Below are 24,614 nucleotides of genomic sequence, written 5' to 3'. Positions count from 1 at the left end.
CCTTACATTCATTTGACAGACGTCAGAAGTCTGCGACCACGACAGGCATTGTAGGCGGAACGGACCCGTTGTTTCGCAAATGATCGAATATTTATTATTGCATGGGTAAGTAATCAATATGGTAACGTTATACTAGCCATAGTTATCCAACAAGAGTTGTCCAGTATAAACAACATTTTCCGTGAATACATACTAGTAGCGACCGGACATATCAAAGTGTCTAGCTAGCCACCTGATCAAGTGTAGTTAGGTGTCGAATGTGCTCAGATTTAAGAACACCAACGATACTTTTCATGACGAACTAATCAACCTTTTGTCAACGTTAAACCATGTTTAGCAAAACACTAATGATTTTCCACACGACAGCCTTGCAACTTCCTTATCTTGTTCCCTATTTTGCAGCGTCTACTAACTTGGCTTTAAGCTTGTCAGTAAAATCGTAGTGGAAAGTCTACTCTAGAACTATTATCAAACTGAATTGGTGGGTTTCACAGTCCACAAATGAGCTTGCTTTTCTGTAAAGACTTTCCGCTGACGCGACAAGAACATAGAAGTCCACTAATTGGCTGTTGCCTTACTTTACAGACTAACTGTTGCTAATATATATATATATATATATATATATATATTTACTGATGTTATTCCCTGGTTGCTTCTCCTAGTTGGCCCCTGGGCCGCATGTCACTACCGTGCCAGGGATGAGGATCCGGCTGCAGGCTCCCGGCCACGCTGCCGGTCTCCTCTCGGAGCTCAACCGCTGTCGCCAGGCCCGCCTGTACTGCGACGTGCTCCTACAGGCGGGCGGGCGCTCGTTCGCCGCTCACCGCGCCGTGCTGGCCTGTGGCGGGACGCACTTCCGCAGCCTGTTCTCCCGCGCCCAGATGGGAGCCTCGGGAGGCCCCGGCACCGCCGTCTCCTCCTACTCCCTGGACTTTGTGTCGCCGACCAACTTGGAGAAGGTGCTGACGTTCATCTACACGGGGGAGATCCTGACGGACCTGATCGACGTGGGCGTACTGTACGAGCTGGCCGTGAGGCTGGGGGTGAGGGAGCTGGTGCGGGCGTGCCACAACACCTTCCCCGACCTGCAGGGCTCGGCCTCGGCTGACTGCGCGGCGGAGCGGCAGGGGGATGTGGAGCCTGACGTGGTGGGGGCCGTGGGGGCGTTGGGCTCCGTGTGCTCCTCGTCTGCCGCCTCCTGCTCCTCCTTGTCCTCGTCCGTGGGGCCGTCGGGGGCCCCCACTCCTGCCGCGCCCTCCCCTCTGGCCCAGAGCAGGGGGAGCAGGGCCAGCCGCGGTCACAGCACTCCCCTGCCAGTGGCCCTCAAGGCTGAGGACATGCATTCTCACCTGGGCTATGGGCAGATGGCCGACGGGGTCGGTCAGCTCGCTGGGGACCAGGTTGGACCAGCCAGCCACAACCACCAGACTGAGGGGGCTCCCAAAGGCCCCTCCCTGCCGCTGAAGACTGAGGAGGGGGCAGCCACGGGGTCCTGTGAGGATGGGGAGGGACAGACGGTCAGCGGGAGCAGAGCTGGATCTCTGCCCCTGGGCGTCTCTGAGCCCTGTTCCTTCCCCGACTCGTCAGCCCCCCTGGGGGCAGAGGCCGGCGACCCCTCCCCTGGGGACCCTCTGGACAGCCTGCAGGTGGGGGCGGTGGAGGGAGGGGTGGCGGTGGGAAACGACGGCGGCCTCATCTTCGGGGGGGAGGTGGAGGACCCGGAAGAGGAGGAGAGGGGGGCGGGGCGGGGGGACGGGGGCGACGTGGCGGAGCAGTGGAGGCACCTGGCCGGAGAGATCATCGAGCTGAGCGACGACGAGAACTACATGGAGGAGGAGGAGGAGGAAGAGGAAGAGGAGGAGGAGGAAGACCTGGTGTGTGTGGAGAACGGGGGGGCGGGTGGGGGGCCGGCTGCCGGCAGCCAGGGCTCTGTGACCACAGCGGCGTGCAAGACCTGCGGCGCGGTGCTGCAGGCGGACTCGGCCACGCTCCGCTCCCACGCCGAGACCCACCACATCACGGAGACGGGCGCCTGCGGCGTGTGCGGCGCCCAGTTCCCGGACCGCGGCGCCGGCGTCACCCACGCTCTCTCCCACGTGGGCGTGCTGCTGTTCTCCTGCGACATGTGCCGCCTGCAGTTCTGCAGCCAGGCCAAGCTGCTGCGCCACCGGCGGCAGGCTGCGGCCAGCTACACCCACCCCCTGCCCTCCAGCACCACCCAGGGGCAGGGCTCGGAGGTGCAGTGTGCCATCTGCACCAAAACCATCACCAAGGACTTCCAGGTCAGCGCTCTGCAGAGAGACTTGAATGTTTAATCTTGTGTCCAATGGTTTTGCTCATAACAGAAATCGAGCTTGGATAAATACCCATAAAACCTTTTTATTGCTGTTTATATGATAACCCTTCATCTCGGAAATCTGAAGTGTGACCACGATATTCCTGAAACTGGTTTGGTGTTGTTAATAGTATGACCCCCTCATCTCTGTCTCCTCTCCCAGGTCGTCAGAGACCACCTCTTGAGCCACGTCTGCTCTCAGACCCTGACCTGTGCGGTGTGCCAGCAGCGTCTGCCCTCCCTCTGCTCCCTGCTGTGGCACGCCCTCAACCACCTGGCCCTGCCCGTCTACTCCTGCCTCCACTGCACCTGCAGCTTCCTGGAGCTCCCCCTGCTGGACAGGCACATGGCCCTGCACGCCGAGGAGGAGGCAGCCAGCGGCGGCGGGGACCGGGAGCTCAGCAGGAGGCTGAAGGCTGCGGGGAGCGAGGGGGAGGAGGAGCTGCGCTGCTTCCTGTGTCCCCAGACCTTCCGCTCCTCGTCGGCCTTCCACTACCACCTGAGCTTACACACCAGCGAGTCCCTGGGAGGGCAGGCCTGGCCGGCGGGCAAGCGCAAAGCCGACCACGCCCTGGACTACCCCCCGCCCTCCTGCGCTGCCTCTTCCCCCCTGGAGGCGGCTGGGAGCCTGGGGAAGCTGAGCAGCCTGGGTTTCGGCCTGGGGATGGGCTTCAACCTGTCGGACAAGCTGCTCCAGGGCGGCGGGGCTAGCTTCCCTTCGGGGCTGCTGAGCAACGGGAGCCCGGGGCTGGAGGGGGCGGGCGGGGTGCCCCGGGGGAAGTGGTACCGCTGTCGCTTCTGCGGCAAGCGCTTCGCCCACTCGGGCGAGTTCACCTACCACCTCCGCATCCACACGGGGGAGAAGCCGTACCAGTGCAAGGTGTGCCTGCGCTACTTCCGGGGCCGCTCCACCATGATCTGCCACCTGAAGACGCACGCGGGGGCCCTGATGTACCGCTGCACCGTGTGCGGCCTCTACTTCTCCACCCTCAAGCTGGTGTCCTCGCACATGGAGGCCCACAAGGACCACCTGCCGCCCGACTTCAACATCGAGCAGACGTTCATGTACAACGACCACTCCAAAGAAGCCCTCCCCACGCTGGACACCTGATCTGCTACGGCTGTGTCCTGTGCTGTGTGCCATGGCTGCCTGCCTGTCTGTCTGTCTACCCGCCCGTCTACCTGCACACCTGCCTGCCTTTCTGTCTGTCTGTCTGTCTTCTTTCTTTTCTGTCTCTTCCCTGTCTGTCTTCTTCCTTTCCTCCCCCTTTTCTCGCTCACTCTCTCTCCCCCCCCCCCCTAGCTTCCGACTCACTCTCTCTTTATCAGTGTCTTGTTGTGGACCATATTTATACACCTACACTTTTAGAATCTGTTTGGCTTTTTATTTTGTATTTTTGAAATTGCCTTTTGAATAGAAACACATTCCTGCTCAAGCACAGCAGAAGGGGAACAGTAAAACACCATGTACTTTGAGAATAGCTGCGCCACTTGGTGGCAGTCTATCCACTGTTCCACTCAGTGTCTATAAACGGAGGGTGGGTGCGACAGGGTTGCAGTGCCTATTTCTTGTAAGGAAAGTTTGTTGTGGAATTGTTTCTAAAATAACCATTTTGAGGAACACTCACAGAGAGTTGGAGTCGACATGAGGTGTCCTATCGCCCCTCTGAACGGCACTGTTACTTCTCTGGTTCTGTAAAAGCTTTCTATGTAAATGATGACTCTTCTGTTGTGTGTCCAGGCTCTCAGAGTAGTAGGCTTTGGTACTGAAGACGAGGCCTTAATGGATCTGTTCAGTAGCGGTCACCCTAGGTATGTCTTCCTGGAAATAGTATAATTCACTAGTAATTATGGTCATACTGTTTATAATGTCCCCAGTCATCAAAGTAGTTGAGAAAATGTTTGTACTGTGAGTATTTGTAAAGAAGCCATGGAGGTGAATGGTTTCACATGGTACATGTTCCCACTCTCAGACTGTTCAAATGTCATAACACACTTGTGGTCTTTTTTATAACACTTGATGATGTTAATCGTAGAGTTGTGATTCTGAAGTGCTCACTTTCAAATTCACGTTTTTGTGATCTTCTATTTGATGTCTTACCTCATACATCCAATGACAATACAGATATTTATTCTATTTATGCTGTTTTTTATTTTATGTACTTTTTTTTAGTGAGAACTATTACACGTTGGCCTTTTTATCTTGTTTTTAGTCACGTATCAAATAAAATGGGGACTAATAAAAGTAGGCTGCTGTCATGTTTTGGAGCTGGTTCCTTTTTGAGTTTCATCTACAGTGATGCCTTCTAAATCACTTTTAATGATGTACATAAATATAATCATGCACAGACCATATGTCAGGGTTCAGACTATGATCTTTCACCTCTAACCCATTTCTAGGTGGAAAGCTTCCTGCTATTGTATCATCTGCAGATTGAAAACTAAGCTTTTTCCTTTTGTCCATCAGCTTATCGACATTGTCATAACACTGGAACATTCCTTGCAATTTAGGACTTTAAAACAAACATGCAAAAATCCCTGACCAGTCTTTAATCACTGTGTAGCGGAGATAAGTGTCAGTGTTGCTCCTCTTAAAGGCTGCTGCAGTGGATGGTTGTGAATAGTGCACTCGCTTTACACTTATGTTTTTTAATTCGATTTTTTATTTGATTTGGTACAGTAATATAAATCAGAAAAAACGGAAGTACATGTTCAGAAGCAGTTAAATAGACCGATTTCTTTGTATAATCAAAAATGGATATTGTTTGATAGGATTTGGCTTTTTTGCTGATTTACACTGTACTTACACAGATTAGCTGTATGTGTACAAGACATTTGTTTACACACATTCCTTCTCACACGTGGAATGATGCTTTCCTAACTCATCTCCTTGGATGTAGCCTGAGGAAGCCAGGTGACATTGAAGCTGGAGTCATGGTGGACATGACTGTGTTAATAGCAGAGGGGTGGTGTATGAATTGGAGAGTTTAGACTGAAGGTGACTTTAATCTGATGATGTTGATCATTACACATGCTTTGGAGGAATAGGTCATATGGCTGTGTGATTGGTATGCATTAGACAAATGATTAGTAGGATATTTGTAAGCCGTTTATATTAGTGTTGAAAAACAAAAGTAGTAGTGTAAAGAATCTCTGGTTGTTCAAGCCCAGGATCAAACAATGTAGTTGTACAGCAGCCTACCTCACTGTGTGGAGTCTAGTAATGGAGGATGATGATGACGATGATGATGATGATGATGACGATGATGATGATGACGACGATGATGACGATGATGACGACGATGATGATGATGAAGATGATGACGACGATGATGAACTACCAGTACTGTTGCTCCAAATGATCTGAGTGTAGATAGAATAAAGAGAACAAATGATTCCCTCTCCATGTCTGTTGTATACAATGCCAGGAAGCCCCCGGCCTTCTGAGTAGAGCAGTGGTGAATGGCAGGATGGGGAGGGACCTGTGGTGCATCAGATCTCCCAGAGGAAGAGGCCTTTGAACCAAACCCTCCCTCCTCATGAGTGATCCCCTCATCACCCACCTGGAAACCTGATCACCTGCAGCTCAGCAGGCATTTATGACACCTGGAGGTGATGATCTAACAGAGACCATTCCAATGTGGTGGCTGGTTGAATCTTTCTGCTCGGTGATGGTCTAGGATCCAGACTGATAGAAGGGAGCAGGAGTTTGAGGTTATCGACTTTCAAGAACGCCATGGATCAAAATAACAAGGTCACCCTCTTCCATCTTGTCATTGTTCTGGGAAAGTTTCTCACCATAACATCCTGCAGGTCAGACTTATACCGACAATAAGGACATGTGTGTTGGCCATGTAACTGCAGATATATGGGATGTTCTGTACAAACTCTCTCTGGCTCTCTGGATGGTCAGCATTTTGTGAAGATCTGTTTGCCCCTCTCTTGTCCCCCCCCCCCTCCCCACCATATCCATCCTGCTTGTTTCCCTTTGTTTAAGTGTAGTCAATTTGCTATTTTCCTAAAACTACAGGAAGGAAACTGTCAGCAGAATTACAGCTTCTGGAAAGGCTGAAACTAGCCCTGTCCTCAGTGTCCTGACCTTACACCGTGCTGTTGAGCTTGGATGTGATCTGGCACCAGGGCAAAACACAAATGTAGCCGTTTAGTAGCACAGGTTGGACTTGACAAAAGCCCGGACATACTGTGGTGGGCTGTTGAGACAGTGATCCTTCCTTGTACATTTGAATGCTAGTCAAATGATGTGTATTTATCAAGATATAGCAATGGTCCAAAATGTGTTGGACTGTTTAACAGGGTGGAGATTTATTGCTGTTACTTTTCAGAATGTCAGCAGCACAAACACACAGACACACACACACCCACACACGCACACTCAAGAGAATGATAACGATGAAGAGGAAAATTGTTGTAACATATATTTTACACACATTCCTTCTCTCTCTGGTAGGAGTCAACCATAAAGTTATCCAACAGGAGCTTGTAAAAGCTGCTAGGCCTACGAATTCCTGGGGCAGTTCAAAAAAGACCAGAAACCCTTTCCTCCCCCTCTCTTTTTACAGTGTCGATTTGTTAAATGAGGTTATAATGAGAAGAGTGTCTGTCCATGCATTATCTGTCAGACCAAAGCAATCAACAGAGACATTAAGAGGGACAACCAGAAGTCTGAGGTGTCTTGGAAGGTTCGCCGCCTGGCGAGCCCGACACAGCCCCTGCTTCAATCAGCAACAGCCCCGAGAACTGGTTCCTCCTCCGTTGGAGTCTCACTGCTGTGTTTGCGCTTCCTGTGTCTGTTTGTCTGTCAGTGAAACCACGTTTGAGTCACTGGTGCTCATGTTGCTGAGCTTGGGCACCTTCCCGGCCCCTCTGGCGCCGGCCTCGGCCCCCTCGCCGAGGTCCTCCCTGGGGACGTACTGCACCACGTGGTTGATGAGGTTGGTGCGGAAGCTCTTGCTCAGGAAGTTGTAGAGGATGGGGTTGGCCACGCAGTGGAAGAGCGACAGGCACTGCACCACGCTGAAGGAGAAGTAGAGCACCTCCGCGGCGTTGCAGCTCAGCAGCAGCGGCTCCATGTTGTCGAGCATCATCACGAAGGTGACCACGTGGTACGGCAGCCAGCACATCACAAACACCAGCGAGTACACGTGCACCAGCCACACCTCGCGGCGGCCCTGCACGTCGGGGGCGCGGCGCGCCGCCCGCGCGATCAGCAAGTTGCAGGCGACGATGACCACGGTGGGCCCCAGGAACTGGAAGATGAGCCCGAGGAAGGAGACGGCGAAGAACCACTCCACGTAGCTGTACTCAGGCATCATGTAGCAGCCCGGCTCGTCCCACTCCAGCAGGTCCACGTGGACCGTCTCCAGCAGGCCCATGCTGAGGGACAGGAGCCACAGGCCTCCGCACAGCAGCCAGCGCCTGCGCGCCCCCACGGGGAAGCAGGCTGGGCAGGAGGGCCAGGCCAGGGACAGGTAGCGCTCCAGGGTCATGAAGGCCAGGAAGATGGAGCTGCTGTAGAAGTTGACCACATAAATGAGGTTGGTGACGATGCAGAGGAAGCGTCCCCAAAGCCACACGTCGTTCAAGCTCACCTCCAGCATGAAGAAGGGCAGGATGAGCACCACCAGCAGGTCGGACATGCTAACGTTCATGACACAGAACAGGACGCCGTTGGCAGAGTGTCTCCGGTGCCAGTTGACCCAGACCACCAGGGCATTCTCTGCCAGGCCAACCAGGAAGATGACCAGGTAGAGCAGGAACAGGGTGATGCGTCGATAGTCCTCATCCAGGTGGATGGTGCATTCAGTGACGAACCAGGGGGTCCCGTTGAAGGAGCTGTTGTGGTGGCTGTGACTCATGGTCTGGTGGGGTGAGAGCAGAGGGAAGTTATGTGGACTTGAAGAGAGTTTCATGAGAGGTGACTTTAATCTGAATATGTTGTTCCATTAGATAAACTGTAAAGGAGGGTGTGCTATGTTGAAAATGAAACTGCCTGAAAGTTTGGTACAACAGCTTAGCAATAAATTTACAGTGTGAATGGATAATGATCTATGAAAACAAATAAGAACAATTAAATAAGGGTAACTAAATGGTAAATAAAGGTAACTATGGATGTTGGCATAAAAAAAGGATGTGTGCTATTGTTATTCCTGTTTTATGTGCTATAACCCAACTGTTTAATTACACTCATATGCCACTTTAGGTAAGTCTATGAAAGCTAGTTAAGAGGTAGGTTTAACCCTCAGGCTTTAAATAACAAAGTTCAACAATGATACTGAACTTCTCTTTCACAGATCCCAGTGTTGCTTTCCAAACAGTTTTTTCAAGCACAGGATGAAACAATGTAGTGGTACATCAGCCTACCTTACTGAGTGGAGTCTAGTGATGGAGGATGATGATGCTGCTGAGAGCTCCAGGGGTTCTTCTGTCTGGAGAGATGTCAGCAACCTGCAGGAGCAGCAAGGAGAGAGCGGCTGGCCCAGATGATCAGAGTGTGGCCAACAGGAAATATTAGACCATTCCCTCTGCTCATTTTCAATCCAATCCTCCCCCTTCTCTCCCCCATGTCCCTCCCCTATCCTCTCAGGGCCAGAGCTGACCGGATATCCTCACAGCGTTAAGGGGGGGGGGGGTCTTGGTCAAATGTCATTGTTTGGTTTAACTGTGTCGTAAGTCAGAGATTCTCTGGTTTTACAGGGAATGGAGTCAATGAAGACAGGTTTGTGTTAATTCACCCAGATACTGAACCGAGCAGACATTTGCATTAGCGATCATGAAAAAGGAAAATGCCAGGAAGCCCCCGGCCTTCTGAGTAGAGCAGTGGTGAATGGCAGGATGGGGAGGGAGCCTGTGGTGCATCAGATCTCCCAGAGGAAGAGGCCTTTGAACCAAACCCTCCCTCCTCATGAGTGATCCCCTCATCACCCACCTGGAAACCTGATCACCTGCAGCTCAGCAGGCATTTATGACACCTGGAGGTGATGATCTAACAGAGACCATTCCAATGTGGTGGCTGGTTGACTCTTTCTGTCGTCTTCATTTCTAGACTCGATGACACAACAAAAGGGAATTCAAATTCAACATGGAAACCTTTCAGGAGCCACTGACAGAAGTAACAACATCCAGCTCCAGGCTTAGATTTATTGCTCAGGGTCACCCTCTTCCATCTAGTCATTGTTCTGGGAGAGTTTCTCACCATAACATCCTGCAGGTCAGACTTATACCGACAATAGGGACATTTGTGTCGGCCATGTAACTGCAGATACATGGGATGTTCTGTACCAACTCTCTCTGGCTCTCTGGATGGTCAGCATTTTGTGAAGATCTGTTTGCCCCTCTCTTGTCCCCCCCCCCCTTCCCACCATATCCATCCTGCTTGTTTCCCTTTGTTTAAGTGTAGTCAATTTGCTATTTTCCTAAAACTACAGGAAGGAAACTGTCAGCAGAATTACAGCTTCTGGAAAGGCTGATGCCCTTTCTCAGCATCACACACACACACACACCATCGAAAAAACATTAAAACGGGACACGATTCAGAAAATCTTTGTAAAATATATTTGGTCCAAAAGCTGATTTTGCAAAAATACATGATGTGCAATCAACAAACGCATAATGTATCTACTCTATTTGTCCAGTGTATTCAGATCTTGTAGTAGTAATGTCACAGAAGGCTGATAGCATAAAGCAGCTGAAATATCACCTAGTCCTAGAAGTTCAATTAATTTAACATGATATACCTACGCTAGTACTGTGAAATCTCAGCAATATTACCAGAAAACAGCCATATTCTAGTGAGTCTAGCTCTACAGATGTCTTCCTTTCTACTCTATCTGTTCTTGTAGTGCATCTTTAAAATGTAAGCTTAGTTTGACACTCAGCACATCAGCTCCAGAAGGTTGATTGGAAGAGTTGGTCAACACGCTCTGGGCTGGCGGTGCCCTGGCCACAGGGAGCTGGAATGATGTTCCCAATTAGGAGTCGCTGGGAGGGGAGCTGCATGGCACATCCACTACCACTTTCCCTTTCCATCTTAATCTGCGCATATATACAAAGTCTTCTGCTATGAAATGGCCCACATCCCATTTTGATTCAGCTCCTAGTGGATTAGGGGAGGGTTTGTCTCCACAGAGCAGGATGCCCAAGTGAGCCAACTAACTTACTACATACAAAACCTCCTGTCCAACCTCCAGAATGCTACTTGGAAGAAATTGATATTTACAATTTTTTCAGCAACTAAGTAGAACATTTTCATCTCTTAAAATAACCTGGAAATCCTTCTTTGTTGTACACCGAGGAGTGTACTGTATGAATGAGTGTAACACCTCCCAGAAGACGTAAGTAGCTCTATATTGTCAGGTACCCTTCTGTTCCAAAGTCAGAGTGCTTCTACATACAGACTTCATTTGACACAGTTTTCAATCTAGAAATAAATATGCATCAGTAGTATACTACGACTATGGAAACAAATGCACACATTATATGATATTAAGAACCATCTGTGATTGTTGGTCAATGTTGGTGATGTACAACAGGTAAAGGTAACATGTCAGTCAAGGTGTAAAAAAAGAAAAAAAAGAAGCTCTCTGATTGGAAGTTGTACCGATGGTGGACATAGTGTTTTAAGTGCTAGGCAAAAATGTTTGAGATGAAATCGCGAAATCTTTTGGCATACTGTTCTGGGTGGACAGTGGAGATCTCCGCACCAGCCTGGGAGACATTACCACAAAGAAAGAAAGGAAAAGAAGTTATAATCATGGATAAATACTTTCTAAAGATTTTCTGACTGGGCCTCAGCATGGCTTTCCCCTCCCCTCGTCTCCCCCTCTCTCCCCCCTCAGTGTGTGTGACTCACCCCCCCCGACCCCCAGCGTGTGTGACTCCCCCTCTCTCCCCCCTCAGCGTGACTCCCTCTCTCCCCCCTCTCTCCCCCCCCTCAGCGTGTGTGACTCCCTCTCCCCCCCCCCCGAGCGTGTGTGACTCACCCCGTGTTTGACGGTCTTGGCTGCGTGAGCGGCTTTCTTCTTGGTGTCGTACTGTGTCAGAACATCGATCAGCCCCATGAAGTACACCTCTCTCTGGGGGGAACCTGGGAGGAACAGGCAGGAAGGAATCACACACACATAAGCCACCCGCTCACAGCGCTGTCCTGGGAACGTTCTTGGTGTGAAAAGCAGCTGGCCACTTCAGAGAAAAAGGACTGCTATCCTTACACCAAATCCACCGTGTGACCTTTTATCTAACCAGGTAGGTTAATAAGCACTGCGGCTTATTTGCTTGAAGACCTGACAGTAGCAAATGGTGCACTGGTCACTGGCCTAAAACCTGTTTTTTTTTAGGCCAGCATACTTGGAGTGAACACTCTCCTCTCCTGGCTCCAGACCAAACTCTTTGATACAGCATTGTCTCACCGTCTCAGACGAGACCATGGTGTAAACCCCCTACAAATCTGGAAGTAAGAGCAGTGGACTTAGTTGGACTTCTCCGTCTTGTTGACCTAAAACAACAGGCCGTCAGCCCTTCTCATGTCACGGTGTTTAACAGCTGTACGGCAGGCAGACCCTACCAGCAGCACTCCTGACGGCGTACACGTCCACGTAGGGGTCGAACTCCCCCGGGCCCAGGGGCTTGCACGAGGACATGTAGCCAGCGATGCCCTCTGGTGAGGTGCCGTAGGAGCCCGCCATGGGGGCGGGCGTCAGGCCGTTCTCAGAGTCCTGGTCCTCCTCGTTGGGGGGCTCCTCGCCCTCCTCCTCCTCCCGCTCGGCACGGCCCACGTCATGGATGCCCAGCAGCAGGCTGTAGTCCATGATCTTCAGCTTGACCAGGAACTACGGGAGAGAGACGCGGAGCAACGTTTTCACCATGGCTGTGCTGGGAACACGGTTTTCTGAAGATCAGTCACCCATATATGAATCCTTCAACTTTAGATGGGAAAATACAGTATGTTGTTCCAGAGTATTCAGTTTGAACTTCTGACTAGTCAACTGCATCTACATACAAGGTACTGGCTTATGAACCTCTCCTAGTAACTGACTCTACTATTAACTGACTCCATGCTGCTACTCTGACAAAGCAAAAACTTCTGGAATGTTCCTGCTGCCCCCCTGTGGGCTCTTTGTGCCATGTCAGTGGGAAGCTGCAGAGCAGAAGTGAAGAGGGCACCTCCACATCTCTGTTGAGCTTCTCCATGATCTTCTCCTTCTGCTCCTCGGTCACGTACACCTTCTGCATGTTGTTCCTGAAGTCCATGTCCTTGTATGTGGGAAGCTCTTTAACCTGAAAGAAGTGCACGTTTACAGGAAGGAGATGGGAGGGACTGAGATGTACGTCCTGTATTTGACAGGAAACTGAGCCTTTTTCACATGCCTCTTCATCTTACCCTCTCTTTGTCACTTGCTTCCCGAGACACCAGGGAACCCTGCAAGAACAGAGAGAGTACGACAGAGTTCATTCTATCCAAACGCATCGACCGCGTGCAAAATCGAAAACACATTTCCCTTGAATCCTTGTGTGTCTACCTGCCGCCCTGTGATAGCCTATAAGAAGAGGAGTCATGTGACAACCTGGGAGAGGCTGGCCCTCAAGTGGAGCAGGAGTCTCACCTTGAGATCGTACTTCCTGTGCACCACCAGTCTGTGGCTGAACATGTTCCTCATGACGATGAGGTAGGTCTCCTCGCTCTCCACGCTCACCCGGTACATGCCCAAGAACTGAGGCAGCAGCGTGCTGCCATGGCACTTCACGATGTGCTGGAGGGACCAGGACAGAAACCACCACGTCAACACTATACACGGGCTCATATACCAGCTTGTATAACAGGTTTGGCTTGGAGGAAGTTAGGCTGTGCTGTACACATAACCCTGCTATCAGCTTTACATTGTTCCTTAATAGTACAAGAGTACACACTAGGAAGGAATACAATTCTAGGGCCGATTTTATACACGCAAAAAAAGAAAGCCACGTGCCAGGTGGTATAGTCTTTTCTCCACAGTCTCACCTAGATGTACAGTAACTGCTGGATATCAAGGTTATGCATTTGGCCACAGACTCAAGCCTGCTATTAAAAGGGACACACTTGTGACTGTCCTCATTCACAGAGTCCCCTGGCTGGAACACAGCAGAATCCTCACTGAAGACAGGCACATCTATTTATATTCTGCTATTCTCCATCTATCCTCTGCATGCAGCCAAAATGAGCAGTGGCACTCTAGATGCAGGATAAATGAAGCCCTCAGGACACACACACACACACACACACACACACACACACACACACACACAGAGACTGAACAGATCTGCAGTGCTGCGGACCCAAGAGCTCCCACAGCTCTGATAACAATCTGCTCAATCAGCGACTAACAGCGAAACTCTCCCACATTGCTCCCATTCACCCAGCTCCCACAGAGCTCTCCATGACCACCGTGACTCATTCCCACTCTGCCTTCAAGGCTGGCCCGGTATTCACGTGACTGATGCATGACAACGCAATAACAACAATAATAAAAAAAGGAACTAGCAAGTCTAACTCACTGTCTTTGTCAGTGAAATGGATAAGGATGCCGTTTAAAACACATGGAACACAAACTAACATGGCGTGTCTTCTAATCCTTGTGTTCAGCTCCTTCTCAAAGGAGAATTTTGAATTCTCTCCAATTAAAGTACCTTTGAGGGGAAATGCTAAGAAAGGAGAAATTGAAGGTAAACATCCATCTCAAGAGAAGACCAAACCATATGAGAGAGAAAAAAAAAAGAGATAACTAAAAATATTGAATTTGATCAGAAAACCTTAGTACCACTAAGCCTAAGGCCATAACACAGGGCCCCTGGGTTTGATTCTGGCTCAGGCCATTTCCTGCATGTCGCTCACGCTCTCTGGAATTACAGATGAAATGATTCTTATTGATCTGTCTGTCTATGGCAGACCCACCTGGTGGTACTCAGACAGGATGTTGTGCATGTCGGCCACGTCCTCACTGGAGATCTGCTTCACCACCAGCGTCCTGTCATAGGAGCTGAGCAGGAGCCCCTCCCCCTGGACACCCCCACTCCTCACTGGGGGGCTGCGTGTCAGCGACACCTGGATTAGGAACACACACACACACACACGAGTCAACTTGTGCTGTCAAACTGGGTATGTGCACATTGTGTCCATAAATCAATTTAGTTAACTTCATGTATTAAAGTACATTATCCTGATCCTTGTCCTTACCAATCCCACCCCCATACCTGGTAGTCTAGGTCCTCAATCCCAAATCGCTCCCTCAGATTCCGGAATACCTGGGGGCAGTATTCCTTGAACTTGAAATGTCCTGGGAGAGTCTCTCTACAAGAGGAAACAACACCACACTCATAAACTTATTATAGTCATATACTGCGTCTCTCTCTGCTTTGCACTGTGCAGAGTGCGTTTACAAGCTCTTGCTGGTTAACACAGACCAAAGGAGTTGTGTCCCTTTAACAAAGGCAATAAAAGATGCAAACATGTAAGAGCTGCTAAATATAGTGCCAATAAAATCGATACAGGCTCCTTAAGAGTTATTGATAGAATTCTAATAATGTTACTCTATTCAAGCATAATAGTCTCGTACTTGTTGAAGAGGTGGTTGTTGACTTTTATTTTGGTGTTGGCTTTGAAGTCATCAGGGAGTAGCATCACTGGTACAGGGACCTGGTTTAGGTCATTTATCTAAATAGATAAAGCATTCCACAGCATCAAGCATCTTACCACAAACATGCATGTAAAGTTAACTTGGGTGATGAGCAATGGCACAACACACTAGACCAATAAAGTCTTCGATAAAGATGCTGTAAAACGTCACTGCGGTGGCAATTAAAAAGATACTAAAAAAAAATGTTGTCAAATTTAAAAGCTTGCTAGTGGACTCTTCGCTGTACGTATAGTACATTAATCGTTTCTTTAAATCTAAAAACAGTTACTGCAACATTCTGACCACCAGTATACAATAATGGTATGGTAGCAAGCCTAGATAGCTAGCTAGCAGGCACTAGAAGCACAGGAATCTGGACAGCCAGGATATCACACTTACTAAGTGTGCTAGTTTGGTTAGCCAAGCAATGATTTAATTTAAAGAAGATGCGTTATGGTACAACATTAGTATTGTATTGAAAATATACATGCTTCCGTAAATACCATTGGGTTAAGGAGTCGTGATACTTAGCCTAGCTAGATAGCCAGCTAACGTTACTACACTAGCTTAGCTAGTGTGTACACTTACTGAATGATTGACGCCCCACATAAACACGCTCAAGACAGGATCGCTGGCTCGAAAAACCTTAACCTTCTGCTGCACAAAATGTTTCTTCTTTGTTTTAGTCTTGGCTGCCAGTATGACCATTGGACTGGAAACAGCTGTCGAGTTAGACGCCATAACAGCACCTTGCGTGCGTGGGAACTTGTCAGACTTTTTCCTGTATTGATCTTATGCACTTCCCCGTGTGTCACACAAAAAAACACTAGTCAAATGTCAAACCACCGACACAATATTCAGCCCAAATCTCTTCAGAATCCTTTTGTGTTTGTTGCAAAGCAAACAGCGGATTCCAATGTATAGTAGTTGTCACTTATTCCCATCCATGGACCACGGGAAAGTCAACCTCAGTTTTAGTGGACTGTCCACCCCAAAGACGATCCTCGTCACCTTTCTTACCCACCTGTGTCACCATGTGTTGAAGTGATTGACAGGTTGCAGGAGCCAAGCAGATTGTCTAATACAGTCACGTGATCTGACATAGGCGGATACAGTGCGGGATCCACTAAACTCACTCGCTAGGATGCCACAGTGTGACAGACACTGACTGTAGCCTACCATCGTTCTGTCTCCCTGAGTGTCTATCCTTACTCGCTTCCAAAATGCTCCATCGTAAATCTTCTCTTCATCAGTAAGAAAATGTTCCAATCATTAGCTGGTGTCAAGTTTAAGTTTGGTCTAAATCCAGATTCCCAGTTGTCATTTCCACCTTTATTCGACTTTCTTACTTTACAGAATGTACTGCTTCGTTCAGTTCTGTCTGAAACTGTTTATGTGAATAGGATTCCTTCATATGATGCATTTTACCCAAGTTAATATTCGTACTAGTACTATGTGCATGTGGTGTGCCTTCTCAAATGTAACTGTTTAGGTTGGGGACATGTTTGAGCATCTGGTCCAACTATATCTATTGTGCACTGACAATGTAATTCTGTTCTCAAATCTTTTCACTTGTACACTACTGATGTTCTTTAAGAACATTCCAGTCTCTGCAGTGTATTCACTTTAAGCTGTGACCAGATCAACTGCTCATTCTTTATATATATATATATATATATATATATATATATATATATATATATATATATATATATATATATATATATATATATATATATATATATATATATATATTTAATTTTATAGTTAAATTGTTTTATTCATTCATTTATTTAGTTCTTAGAAATAGTTCAACTTTTGTACTTTTACTTACTCTAAGATTCGAATATGTTTAGTGTTTTGCACCTCCCTGCCAGAGTAAATTATGTTTTTGTAAAACAAACATGGCGAATAAACCACATTCTGATTCTGATTCTAAATGTGTCTATCCTCCATTATATAATTCATTATATACAGGACATGTGTTGCTTACTTATGACCAGTGTTGGGGGTAACGCGTTACAAAGTCACTTGACGTAATGGGTTACTGTAATCAGATTACATTTGTCTGTAACACAGTAATGTAATGCATTACTGTTGATAACTTCAGTAAAAAAAAGTAACTGGTAATGTGTAATCTATTTCTTTTTATGAGTAACTACCCCAACACTGCTTATGACATATACTGTATCTTTTCATATCCTCTGTTTTACCACAGCATACAGACTGTTCATACAGACTGTTCATCTTGAATGCAGAGGGTGGTGAGCTACAGGCAATGCTGTATATCATGTCTCCAAGCTCACGATCCATGTACAGAATCTCTAAGAATAGCAAATGCAACCACCCTAGATAAAGGAGGACATGTGGTGTGATTCTAGAACCCTACTTTTGTCCCTTTTCTGCGAGACCTGCATTTACAATTCTCAGAACGCATGGATAAATTGGATATTCAATGCTGTTACCTTGGAAACAGGCATGTGTCCCTCTTTGTGTAAATGCTGGAGCAAATGGGTCCTTAGTTTGTATGCCCTATGGAGATGCAGAATGCCATGCCTAATGCTTAACCATTCATCCCTCAATGGTGGTAACTTTGATGGTGAGAGAATTTCAGCTTGCGATGAATGGGTTTTGTTAATATAATGACTATCAAACAACATTGCTTTGTTTGGTTGGCTAAAAATAGACATGTAACAGGGACCAGTATTACCTTTTTTCCATTTGCTAAACAGCTGTTCGATGCCTCAGATTCAAGTGTGACTAAGCAAAAATGTGAATGAACAATGACCTTGATACCAATGTGACTGAAATGTGTTGTTTCCTTCGTTGGTCATTCTGTGACGCTGCACGACAGGCTTGGAAGTGATCATGTTTTGCAAACTGACTGATGTTCATTAGTAACAGATGGAATCAAACGCACTATTTATTTCAGTGCTTTCACATGACCATTCTAACATCTTGTGAAGAAGCAATGAAAAGACGGTCTGATTCTTTGTTATATTAATATATGTATTTATTTATTTCCTTTTTATCATACGTTAGTTTAGACTTTGTAAATCTTACAGGTCCCATGTGCATGGACCTACCATCACAGCACACATATTGGCACAACAAGATTGATGAGATATCACATATTTTCATCACACAAATGCAAGATTCTTGGGAAAGACAATTAAGTGGGCCTAATAACAAATTTGAACTTAAAAAAGACTGAAATGGGGATTGAAATAGGATGTGCCAAAATAACATATAACTGTCATGGAGACATTATGAATATAGATGACCAAAGTATAAATAAGAAGAGGAAAATACAAAATAAAACCCTGACATGTACAGCAGTTGAGTAGCTTGAATGGGTGTAGTGAGCTTAGCCAAGGGGGTGCCTGCAAAGCACAATGCTCTCCCTAACATGAAATAAAATAACCTCTGTCTTTAAATAAGAAACTGCTGACAATATAAAAATACATGGCATTGTACTGTAGTTCATTAAATAAACCAACAATTTATATATAAAATATTATATTGACGTGTATAAAAATATGCCTGACAACTTTTGGAAAGGGCAACAGCCATAAGCATTTTAGTTTGCCACTTTAGAACGCACACAGTAAACCACAAAAATCCAACATATGTACAAACAATCAACTAATAAGCAGTCGGAACACCATTTTGACAAATGAATGGAAAGATGCAAGATCCAAGATGATTTTTTATGACTGCATTCCGACTTGGTTATAGAATAGATGTCAAATTCAAGCAGTACTGCATGGAATTACATACTCCAAAATAAGTTAATAGAAAAGAAATATTCTATCAATGAAGTCTAGTAATGTCAGTGTATCTTTGGAGAGAGGGAGAGAGGACGGTGAAGGAGACACGTCTGGAACACTGTGTCACACCATCAGCATTAACAGTATTTCAGCCCACTGAGATAGTAACAAACACAGGCAGTGTTAGCTATCCTAAAAGAGAACATCTACAACGAAGCCAGGACAAGAGCCAGGGAATAGATTACTCAGAACTGCAGTTGGATCTGTTCAGTTGAGGCAGTTATGGAGCAGTACTATAGTGAGATTCAGCAAGTCACTGAATTGAGAATGCAGGTGTCTCGTGCTGCTGCAAGGACTGATTGATGCTCAGCTTGATGTTACTACTGAGGTGTAGTGTATGTGTGTCATTTAGATCATGTAGAGTGCATTAACCTAATTCGGGCTAATTTCCATTAGAAGTGGTTTTTCCCTGCTGTCTCGTGTCCAGGCAGTGTCTAGCGCAAGCTAAAGCCACCCCCTCTCCCCATACTCCTCCTCCATCTCCTCCTCCTCCATCTCTTTCTCTTCCTCTGGGCTCAGAGCACTGGGACAGAGTCATCCCTCACTCTCCATCGCATGGTAGAGCACCGTCTTCACTGGCACGTGAGGGCACGGCAGCGCCCAACTCATCCACACACCAACAGTGGCCGCGCTGCATGCCCTTGGAGGAGCGACACTGTGGAGAAACAGAGATAGAGAGAGACAGAGAGCGTGAGAGAGAGACAGAGACAGAGACAGAGAGAGAGAGAGAGAGAGAGAGAGAGAGAGAGAGAGAGACAGAGAGAGAGAGAGAGAGAGAGAGAGAGAGAGAGAGAGAGAGAGAGAGAGAGAGACAGAGAGAGAGAGAGAGAGAGAGAGAGAGAGAGAGAGAGAGAGAGAGAGAGAGAGAGAGAGAGAGAGAGAGAGAGAGAGAGAGAGAGAGAGAGAGAGAATGATCAGTCATCACAGCATAGCAGAGCTGACTGACTCTGCCCACAGCTCAGAGACTCAGAAAGAAGTGGCCTTTATTCTTCCAGCCTTGAATTTGGTGCTGGGTCCTGGCTGCTTTAGACACAGAGTCACACACATCCATTAGCACGCACAAACCCAGGGGCATATCTTCATGTTAGAAACCTTCAGTTTACCAACTGTACCTGCTTTTTTCTATAGAAGCCACGGGTGTCACAGTTGGGTATATAGATGTCCCGGTCAGACTGGAAGATTGTCAGCTCCAGACCCCGCAGAACACTATTCAGTAGCTTACGGCATGGTGCCTGAAAAGAACAGAGCAGAGATGCATTCATATACAAAATACAGCACAGACTCGACCAACTGGACCTGTGGTTAGCTATTCCGTGAGGTGTGGATGGTATTAGAACCCTATGACATGTGGATTCTGTACACAGGATTGAGGTCACTGATATAGCCTCAGCCCAAAAGGAGAAAACATTATTAAGATGTCACATAATATCATGTCATTATATAATAATATTGTTACACAAGACTATGCTTTTCAGGTCAGTGAGTGGTCTGACTGTGACTATTTCCTGGATTGTTCAGAAATCTAATGTGATATAAAGAACAATTAAGAAAAATCCCTCGGTGGGCTCAAGTCGTTTCATTGCGATCAGCCTCATAAAGTGAGAAATCTGAGGCCGCCGCCATCATCGCGTCGAAACTTTCCTGATTCACATCATGCTCAATTAGTTCTGCCGCATAGCAGCGTACACATCATGCACCATAATGCATGGCTATGGAGCAGTATAGACGTGATGCTGCATCACCCAGATAGGAAACCAGCTCCAGTACATTCATGACTGTAGAGGGCTACCTCCTTCCACCAGACTGTCTGTGTGAATATGAAGACCTTATGTAAGCAGCCTAATATATCTCCTCAGAAAAAGCACCTTCTAGGCACAAGAAGAAATGAGATCAACTGAATGCATCAAGTGGCTCAATCATGCTATGTTTCGTACATGGAAAAACTTACTTTTTCTATTTCACCACTGTTTGAGGGATGTGGACCTAAGAGAAAACAGCACATTATCAAAAAAACTGAATGAAGCTGAAGCCACCTGTGAAAGGGTTATCTGTGATTCTAGTGATTGAATGTGATATGACATGCAGAAATACATGAAGCAGGCACACACTAGATACAGACATTCTATGAGAGACTTAATTTCCATTTGTACATTTCCTGTTTCTATCCTCCAAAAGGATCGCAGTGGCTTAGTTTGAACAGTAGATGGAGACCCTTGCAATAAAAAGCAACATAATCAGAATGGCTGAAACCCAACTCACACTCATTCTGATTTCTGTCAAGAAAATTCACACATATAATTCACACCCTCGCTTTGAAATTGTACAAATCCCATACACATCTCACGCATGCATTCACAGACACACATTCTCTCACACACCGCTGCTTAACCAAAGACAGACTCGCAGGGTATCACATTGAAGAGTGTCGTATAACAAATCCCTATCATAACGTTATTACCAGTGTTATTACAGTGCTATTCCAAGAGCTTGACACTCATAAGTCATCACACTCTACAGCGTTCCCTCAAATGACAAATTTGTCACAAGACACCACAGGCACTGCAGCACAGTGAGCACTGGCTCTTGCAAATCCATCTGTGGTGCATGTAATGCACCCAACATTAAATGGCATATACTTTCAGTAATAGCTTTTCCCCTCCTCTCCCTGGTTCACTCACTCCAGCAGCCCAACATTCGATTTTCACAGCGGAGGGAGAAAGCGTGTACGTGCTAGCTCAGTTGCTCGCCATGGTTAGGGCAGTAGTATCGGCTGACACTCAGGGACTGATTGCGTGCTAGATTGCCGGTAGAGTGCGTCCTCTTACCTGTGGGGTGGGGCCTCTCGGTGGGACTGGTCCTGCTGTGCTTGGCGCAGAAGCCCCTGCCCTGCAGCAGAGCCTGGAGGGGGCTGTGTTCCCGAGGCGGGGGGACACAGCGCAGCCCCTTGGCACAGCTCAGGGTATACACGCCACAGGGCTCACCCTGGGCCAACACGGATGTGCTGCCTGCACCAATATGGTCCCGAGGGGCCCGACCTGCCCCCACAGGGTCTTTGCAGGAGGGACAGACCTTGTATGGGCCCAAGCGGTTAGCCAGAGTCCAGGATCCACAGTGAGCAATCAGCAACAAGACAATGGCCGTTAAGTTGGAAAGGAGAGGCATTTTCTGTCCAGGTCTGAGGTTCTCCACACTCTCAGTCAAATGTGGCTGATGCTATTTCTGGATGTATCTCTCTCCCCCCTCTCTCTTTCTCTCCCTCTCTGACTCTCTCTATTTCTCTCTCTCTCTTTCTCCTCTCTCTTCTTTACGTCTCTTCAGATTTCCTTGGTGCTTAGCCGGTTCAGTCGAGAGGCAGCCAGGAGTCCCCTGCAGTACCAGAGGAGACAAATGGAGATCGAGAGAGACACAGCAAAGCAGCAGCTTTTAAAGATCTGAAAGGCGGTGATAGAGAGGGGAGAGAGAGAGAGCACAGTTATGACACCTTCAGGGGCTGGGACTCAGAGAGAGAGAGAGAGACAGAGAGAGAGAGAAAGAAAAAGAGAGAGGGAGACAGAGAAGGAAAGGGAGAGAGAAGGAGAGAGAGAGAGAAAGAGGGAGAGAAACAGAGGAAGGGAGGGAGGGAGGGAATGGGGGATTATGTTCCTTTTGGAAATTATCAAAATCTCCCCACCCTTTTATCACATCAACAAACCCCATGTATGTATCTATAGATAATAGTGCTAAACATTAAATGTAAGACAAGCCAGACTTGCAAGAATGTCAGATTCAGATTCAGTCATATTGTATTTGCCATGGTAACAAATAATCAGAGACATAGTGCTTTGCCTTAACCACACTGCCTACAATGCCAAGCTTTATAACAATTGCATAATTCACCCTGACAAGGAATAATCAACCATTTTATCTGCTTTGATTCTATGTTAAGCATTAAGTGGTGAATTTGAATTTTTTTTAAAACTCTGGGAATATGTCCCATTCACAGTTTAAGTCTAGTTCTGCATTCAAAAGCATAAAGTGAATTTCAAGTGCCAACTCACAGTAGCTCTTAGTTCTGGTCCAAAAACCACTTAACATTTGTCTGGGACACATTCCTGGAGATCAGCTACTGCACACTTACAGTCATAGGGTAGATATCTGGACTTGATACAGAAGCATGTGAGTTCAAATGTGTTCAGCAGATAAGTCACACCTAGTAAAAAGTGAATACCATAGGCTATATTAATGTTATTGAAGCAACTAAACGGTGAAATTTAGAGTACAGATTAAAAAGCATGACACTGAAAGTGTTTTCTGTAAGTGTACACTTTGTGTTACAGGGTTATACACATTTATAACTATAACCCACTGCGGCTATGCAGTTCAGAAGACTGAACAAAATGCTATCTTGGGTTTTTACCTCCACAAGAGGGCTCATCCTTCTGTTTGCTGATTAGCAGTGTGCATGTGATCTGAAAACAGGGTGGCATGGTGACAAGCTCCAGAACAGTCGTAATACTGACCTCACAAAATATGATCTATTTACCAAATACAGAATACATGGACTAAATCATTTTTGATTCTGAAGTTTTTGCAGGCCAGTTGTTTGGATTGGAAGAGACATTAGCTGGATAATTAGGAGGACTTTCTTCCACTGGAATGTAGATAAGAAAAATGTGTGCCAGCTGATAATAACGCAATCCACAAAACCTTTCAAACGTTTAAAACTGTACTCACAAGCTGAACGCCATCTTCTAGATATCACTCTCACCCAGATCCCCTTAAACCCCTCTGACCACAAACCATAGCTGGCACAGTAAAGGGCCGTGTTGATGTTTCGGTGTAAATGCTGTAGTCAATGCAATGTTTTGATTGTGTCAAATGCCATAGTGAAATCAGTTGCTGTATAGAAAGATAATAATCGACACTTTCTCGAGAACTAGGTACGTTGTTTTGTTTAGCTGAATTGGGAGCACCATTAGAATGGGTGGATAGCATTGAGAGGAATTGCGCTCCTCCCCAGTTGAAACTGCTGTATACGGCATGTCTGAGGCTGCTCTGAGGATGGTGTGAGAACAGTGTTTATTTGCTGTTGTCATGATGCAACACGAACATTATGACATCAAAGACAAATGAGTATTTCAGAGAGCATACAACCGGATTAAGATGTTGATCTAACAATGTTGACTTATTTTGGCATTTTGCCACTCTAAAATAAGGGCTTGCTGGTCTTGAAAACATACTGTCTAGTGGATTGTGGCCAAGCGGTACATCCTACAGTCATGTAAGGACACATTGAGTGGCTCACATGATCACCTACCACCATGGGTATGACTCACTTAATCTGCCATTTGTCCTTTACATTTCTGAAGTTCTCCTGGAACCTTACGAGAAGAAAAATCAACTTGGTCGTCAGACGCCTGGTGTTCTTATTAGGAGTGATTAATATTGGCGCGGAGAGCAGAACTCACCTGCCGTCTTGTGTTCCCATCAGCGCTTACACACTCAGTCTGTTTCCACATGTTTTGTCAAGAGAATGATCCAAGAGACACGGCAGACCAATGGGGGCTCTCTTTTTCCAGCCTGGATTACTCCATTTTCCTCCTCCTCCACCTTCCTCCTCCGGCTCCACCCTTCCGTCCTCCTCCTTCTTTAACATATCCAGGTTATCCATGCTCTGACCCCTGTCTCTACTTACATTATGGGTACAATCCCTCTAAACAACTGGACGTAAACCCTCCTTGCGAATATGGTAATACCTCTGGAGTTTTCTGGGGCTCCAAGTGTCACCCTTAATACAGACAACTT

General features: G+C 46.9%; 4 protein-coding genes across 5 annotated transcripts; 1 reads left to right on the top strand and 3 right to left on the bottom strand.

Moving 5' to 3' along the window:
- The first annotated feature begins 16 nt into the window (after window positions 1-16).
- Window positions 17-4,594, top strand: zbtb39 (zinc finger and BTB domain containing 39). Its single transcript, XM_084679081.1, has 3 exons — window positions 17-105; window positions 663-2,282; window positions 2,499-4,594. Exons 2-3 carry the CDS (start codon window positions 699-701, stop codon window positions 3,444-3,446), a joined length of 2,532 nt encoding a protein of 843 aa, XP_084535207.1. The 5' UTR covers window positions 17-105; window positions 663-698; the 3' UTR covers window positions 3,447-4,594.
- A 2,154-nt stretch (window positions 4,595-6,748) lies between these two features.
- On the bottom strand, window positions 6,749-9,680 carry ackr5 (atypical chemokine receptor 5). The gene is made up of 3 exons (XM_084680481.1): window positions 9,282-9,680; window positions 8,717-8,800; window positions 6,749-8,214 (listed from the first exon to the last, which is right to left on the bottom strand). Exon 3 carries the CDS (start codon window positions 8,209-8,211, stop codon window positions 7,117-7,119), a length of 1,095 nt encoding a protein of 364 aa, XP_084536607.1. The 5' UTR covers window positions 8,212-8,214; window positions 8,717-8,800; window positions 9,282-9,680; the 3' UTR covers window positions 6,749-7,116.
- A 204-nt stretch (window positions 9,681-9,884) lies between these two features.
- pip4k2ca (phosphatidylinositol-5-phosphate 4-kinase, type II, gamma a) lies at window positions 9,885-16,050 on the bottom strand. Its single transcript, XM_084681092.1, has 10 exons — window positions 15,589-16,050; window positions 14,941-15,038; window positions 14,579-14,675; window positions 14,280-14,429; window positions 12,955-13,101; window positions 12,732-12,770; window positions 12,515-12,628; window positions 11,916-12,180; window positions 11,335-11,438; window positions 9,885-11,059 (listed from the first exon to the last, which is right to left on the bottom strand). The coding sequence occupies exons 1-10, from the start codon at window positions 15,739-15,741 to the stop codon at window positions 10,979-10,981; spliced, it is 1,248 nt and encodes a 415-aa protein (XP_084537218.1). The 5' UTR covers window positions 15,742-16,050; the 3' UTR covers window positions 9,885-10,978.
- Window positions 16,051-18,012: 1,962 nt separating this feature from the next.
- On the bottom strand, window positions 18,013-24,556 carry igfbp6b (insulin-like growth factor binding protein 6b). 2 transcript variants are annotated; one of them, XM_084679913.1, is made up of 6 exons: window positions 24,278-24,556; window positions 24,146-24,190; window positions 21,656-22,196; window positions 20,779-20,813; window positions 19,943-20,062; window positions 18,013-19,485 (listed from the first exon to the last, which is right to left on the bottom strand). In XM_084679913.1, the coding sequence occupies exons 3-6, from the start codon at window positions 21,990-21,992 to the stop codon at window positions 19,372-19,374; spliced, it is 606 nt and encodes a 201-aa protein (XP_084536039.1). In that variant the 5' UTR covers window positions 21,993-22,196; window positions 24,146-24,190; window positions 24,278-24,556; the 3' UTR covers window positions 18,013-19,371. The 2 variants fall into 2 exon arrangements, with proteins under 2 accessions (XP_084536039.1, XP_084536040.1); XM_084679914.1 differs by lacking the exon at window positions 24,146-24,190.
- Window positions 24,557-24,614: the final 58 nt, after the last annotated feature.

This window comes from Hypomesus nipponensis, chromosome 18, assembly GCF_054491055.1.
Source record: "Hypomesus nipponensis isolate SF chromosome 18, ASM5449105v1, whole genome shotgun sequence".
Lineage (NCBI taxonomy): Eukaryota > Metazoa > Chordata > Actinopteri > Osmeriformes > Osmeridae > Hypomesus > Hypomesus nipponensis.
Note: the sequence above shows the minus strand (reverse complement) of the source record. Positions and strands in the feature narration are given on the sequence as shown.

What these genes read in the sequence shown, in the direction of transcription:
- zbtb39 (XM_084679081.1), top strand. Translation starts at nt 699, where the DNA reads ATGAGGATCCGGCTGCAGGCTCCCGGCCACGCTGCCGGTCTCCTCTCG. An exon ending in CCATCACCAAGGACTTCCAG is followed by an intron (nt 2,283 to 2,498) that starts GTCAGCGCTCTG and finishes CTCCTCTCCCAG; the next exon opens with GTCGTCAGAGACCACCTCTT.
- pip4k2ca (XM_084681092.1), bottom strand. Translation starts at nt 15,741, where the DNA reads ATGGCGTCTAACTCGACAGCTGTTTCCAGTCCAATGGTCATACTGGCA. An exon ending in TGTGGGGCGTCAATCATTCA is followed by an intron (nt 15,039 to 15,588) that starts GTAAGTGTACAC and finishes TTATCTATTTAG; the next exon opens with ATAAATGACCTAAACCAGGT. An exon ending in CGCCGTCAGGAGTGCTGCTG is followed by an intron (nt 11,439 to 11,915) that starts GTAGGGTCTGCC and finishes TGTTCCTCCCAG; the next exon opens with GTTCCCCCCAGAGAGAGGTG.
- igfbp6b (XM_084679913.1), bottom strand. Translation starts at nt 21,992, where the DNA reads ATGCCTCTCCTTTCCAACTTAACGGCCATTGTCTTGTTGCTGATTGCT. An exon ending in ACAGTGGTGAAATAGAAAAA is followed by an intron (nt 20,063 to 20,778) that starts GTAAGTTTTTCC and finishes TGTTCTTTTCAG; the next exon opens with GCACCATGCCGTAAGCTACT. An exon ending in GCTTCTATAGAAAAAAGCAG is followed by an intron (nt 19,486 to 19,942) that starts GTACAGTTGGTA and finishes GTTTCTCCACAG; the next exon opens with TGTCGCTCCTCCAAGGGCAT.
- ackr5 (XM_084680481.1), bottom strand. Translation starts at nt 8,211, where the DNA reads ATGAGTCACAGCCACCACAACAGCTCCTTCAACGGGACCCCCTGGTTC.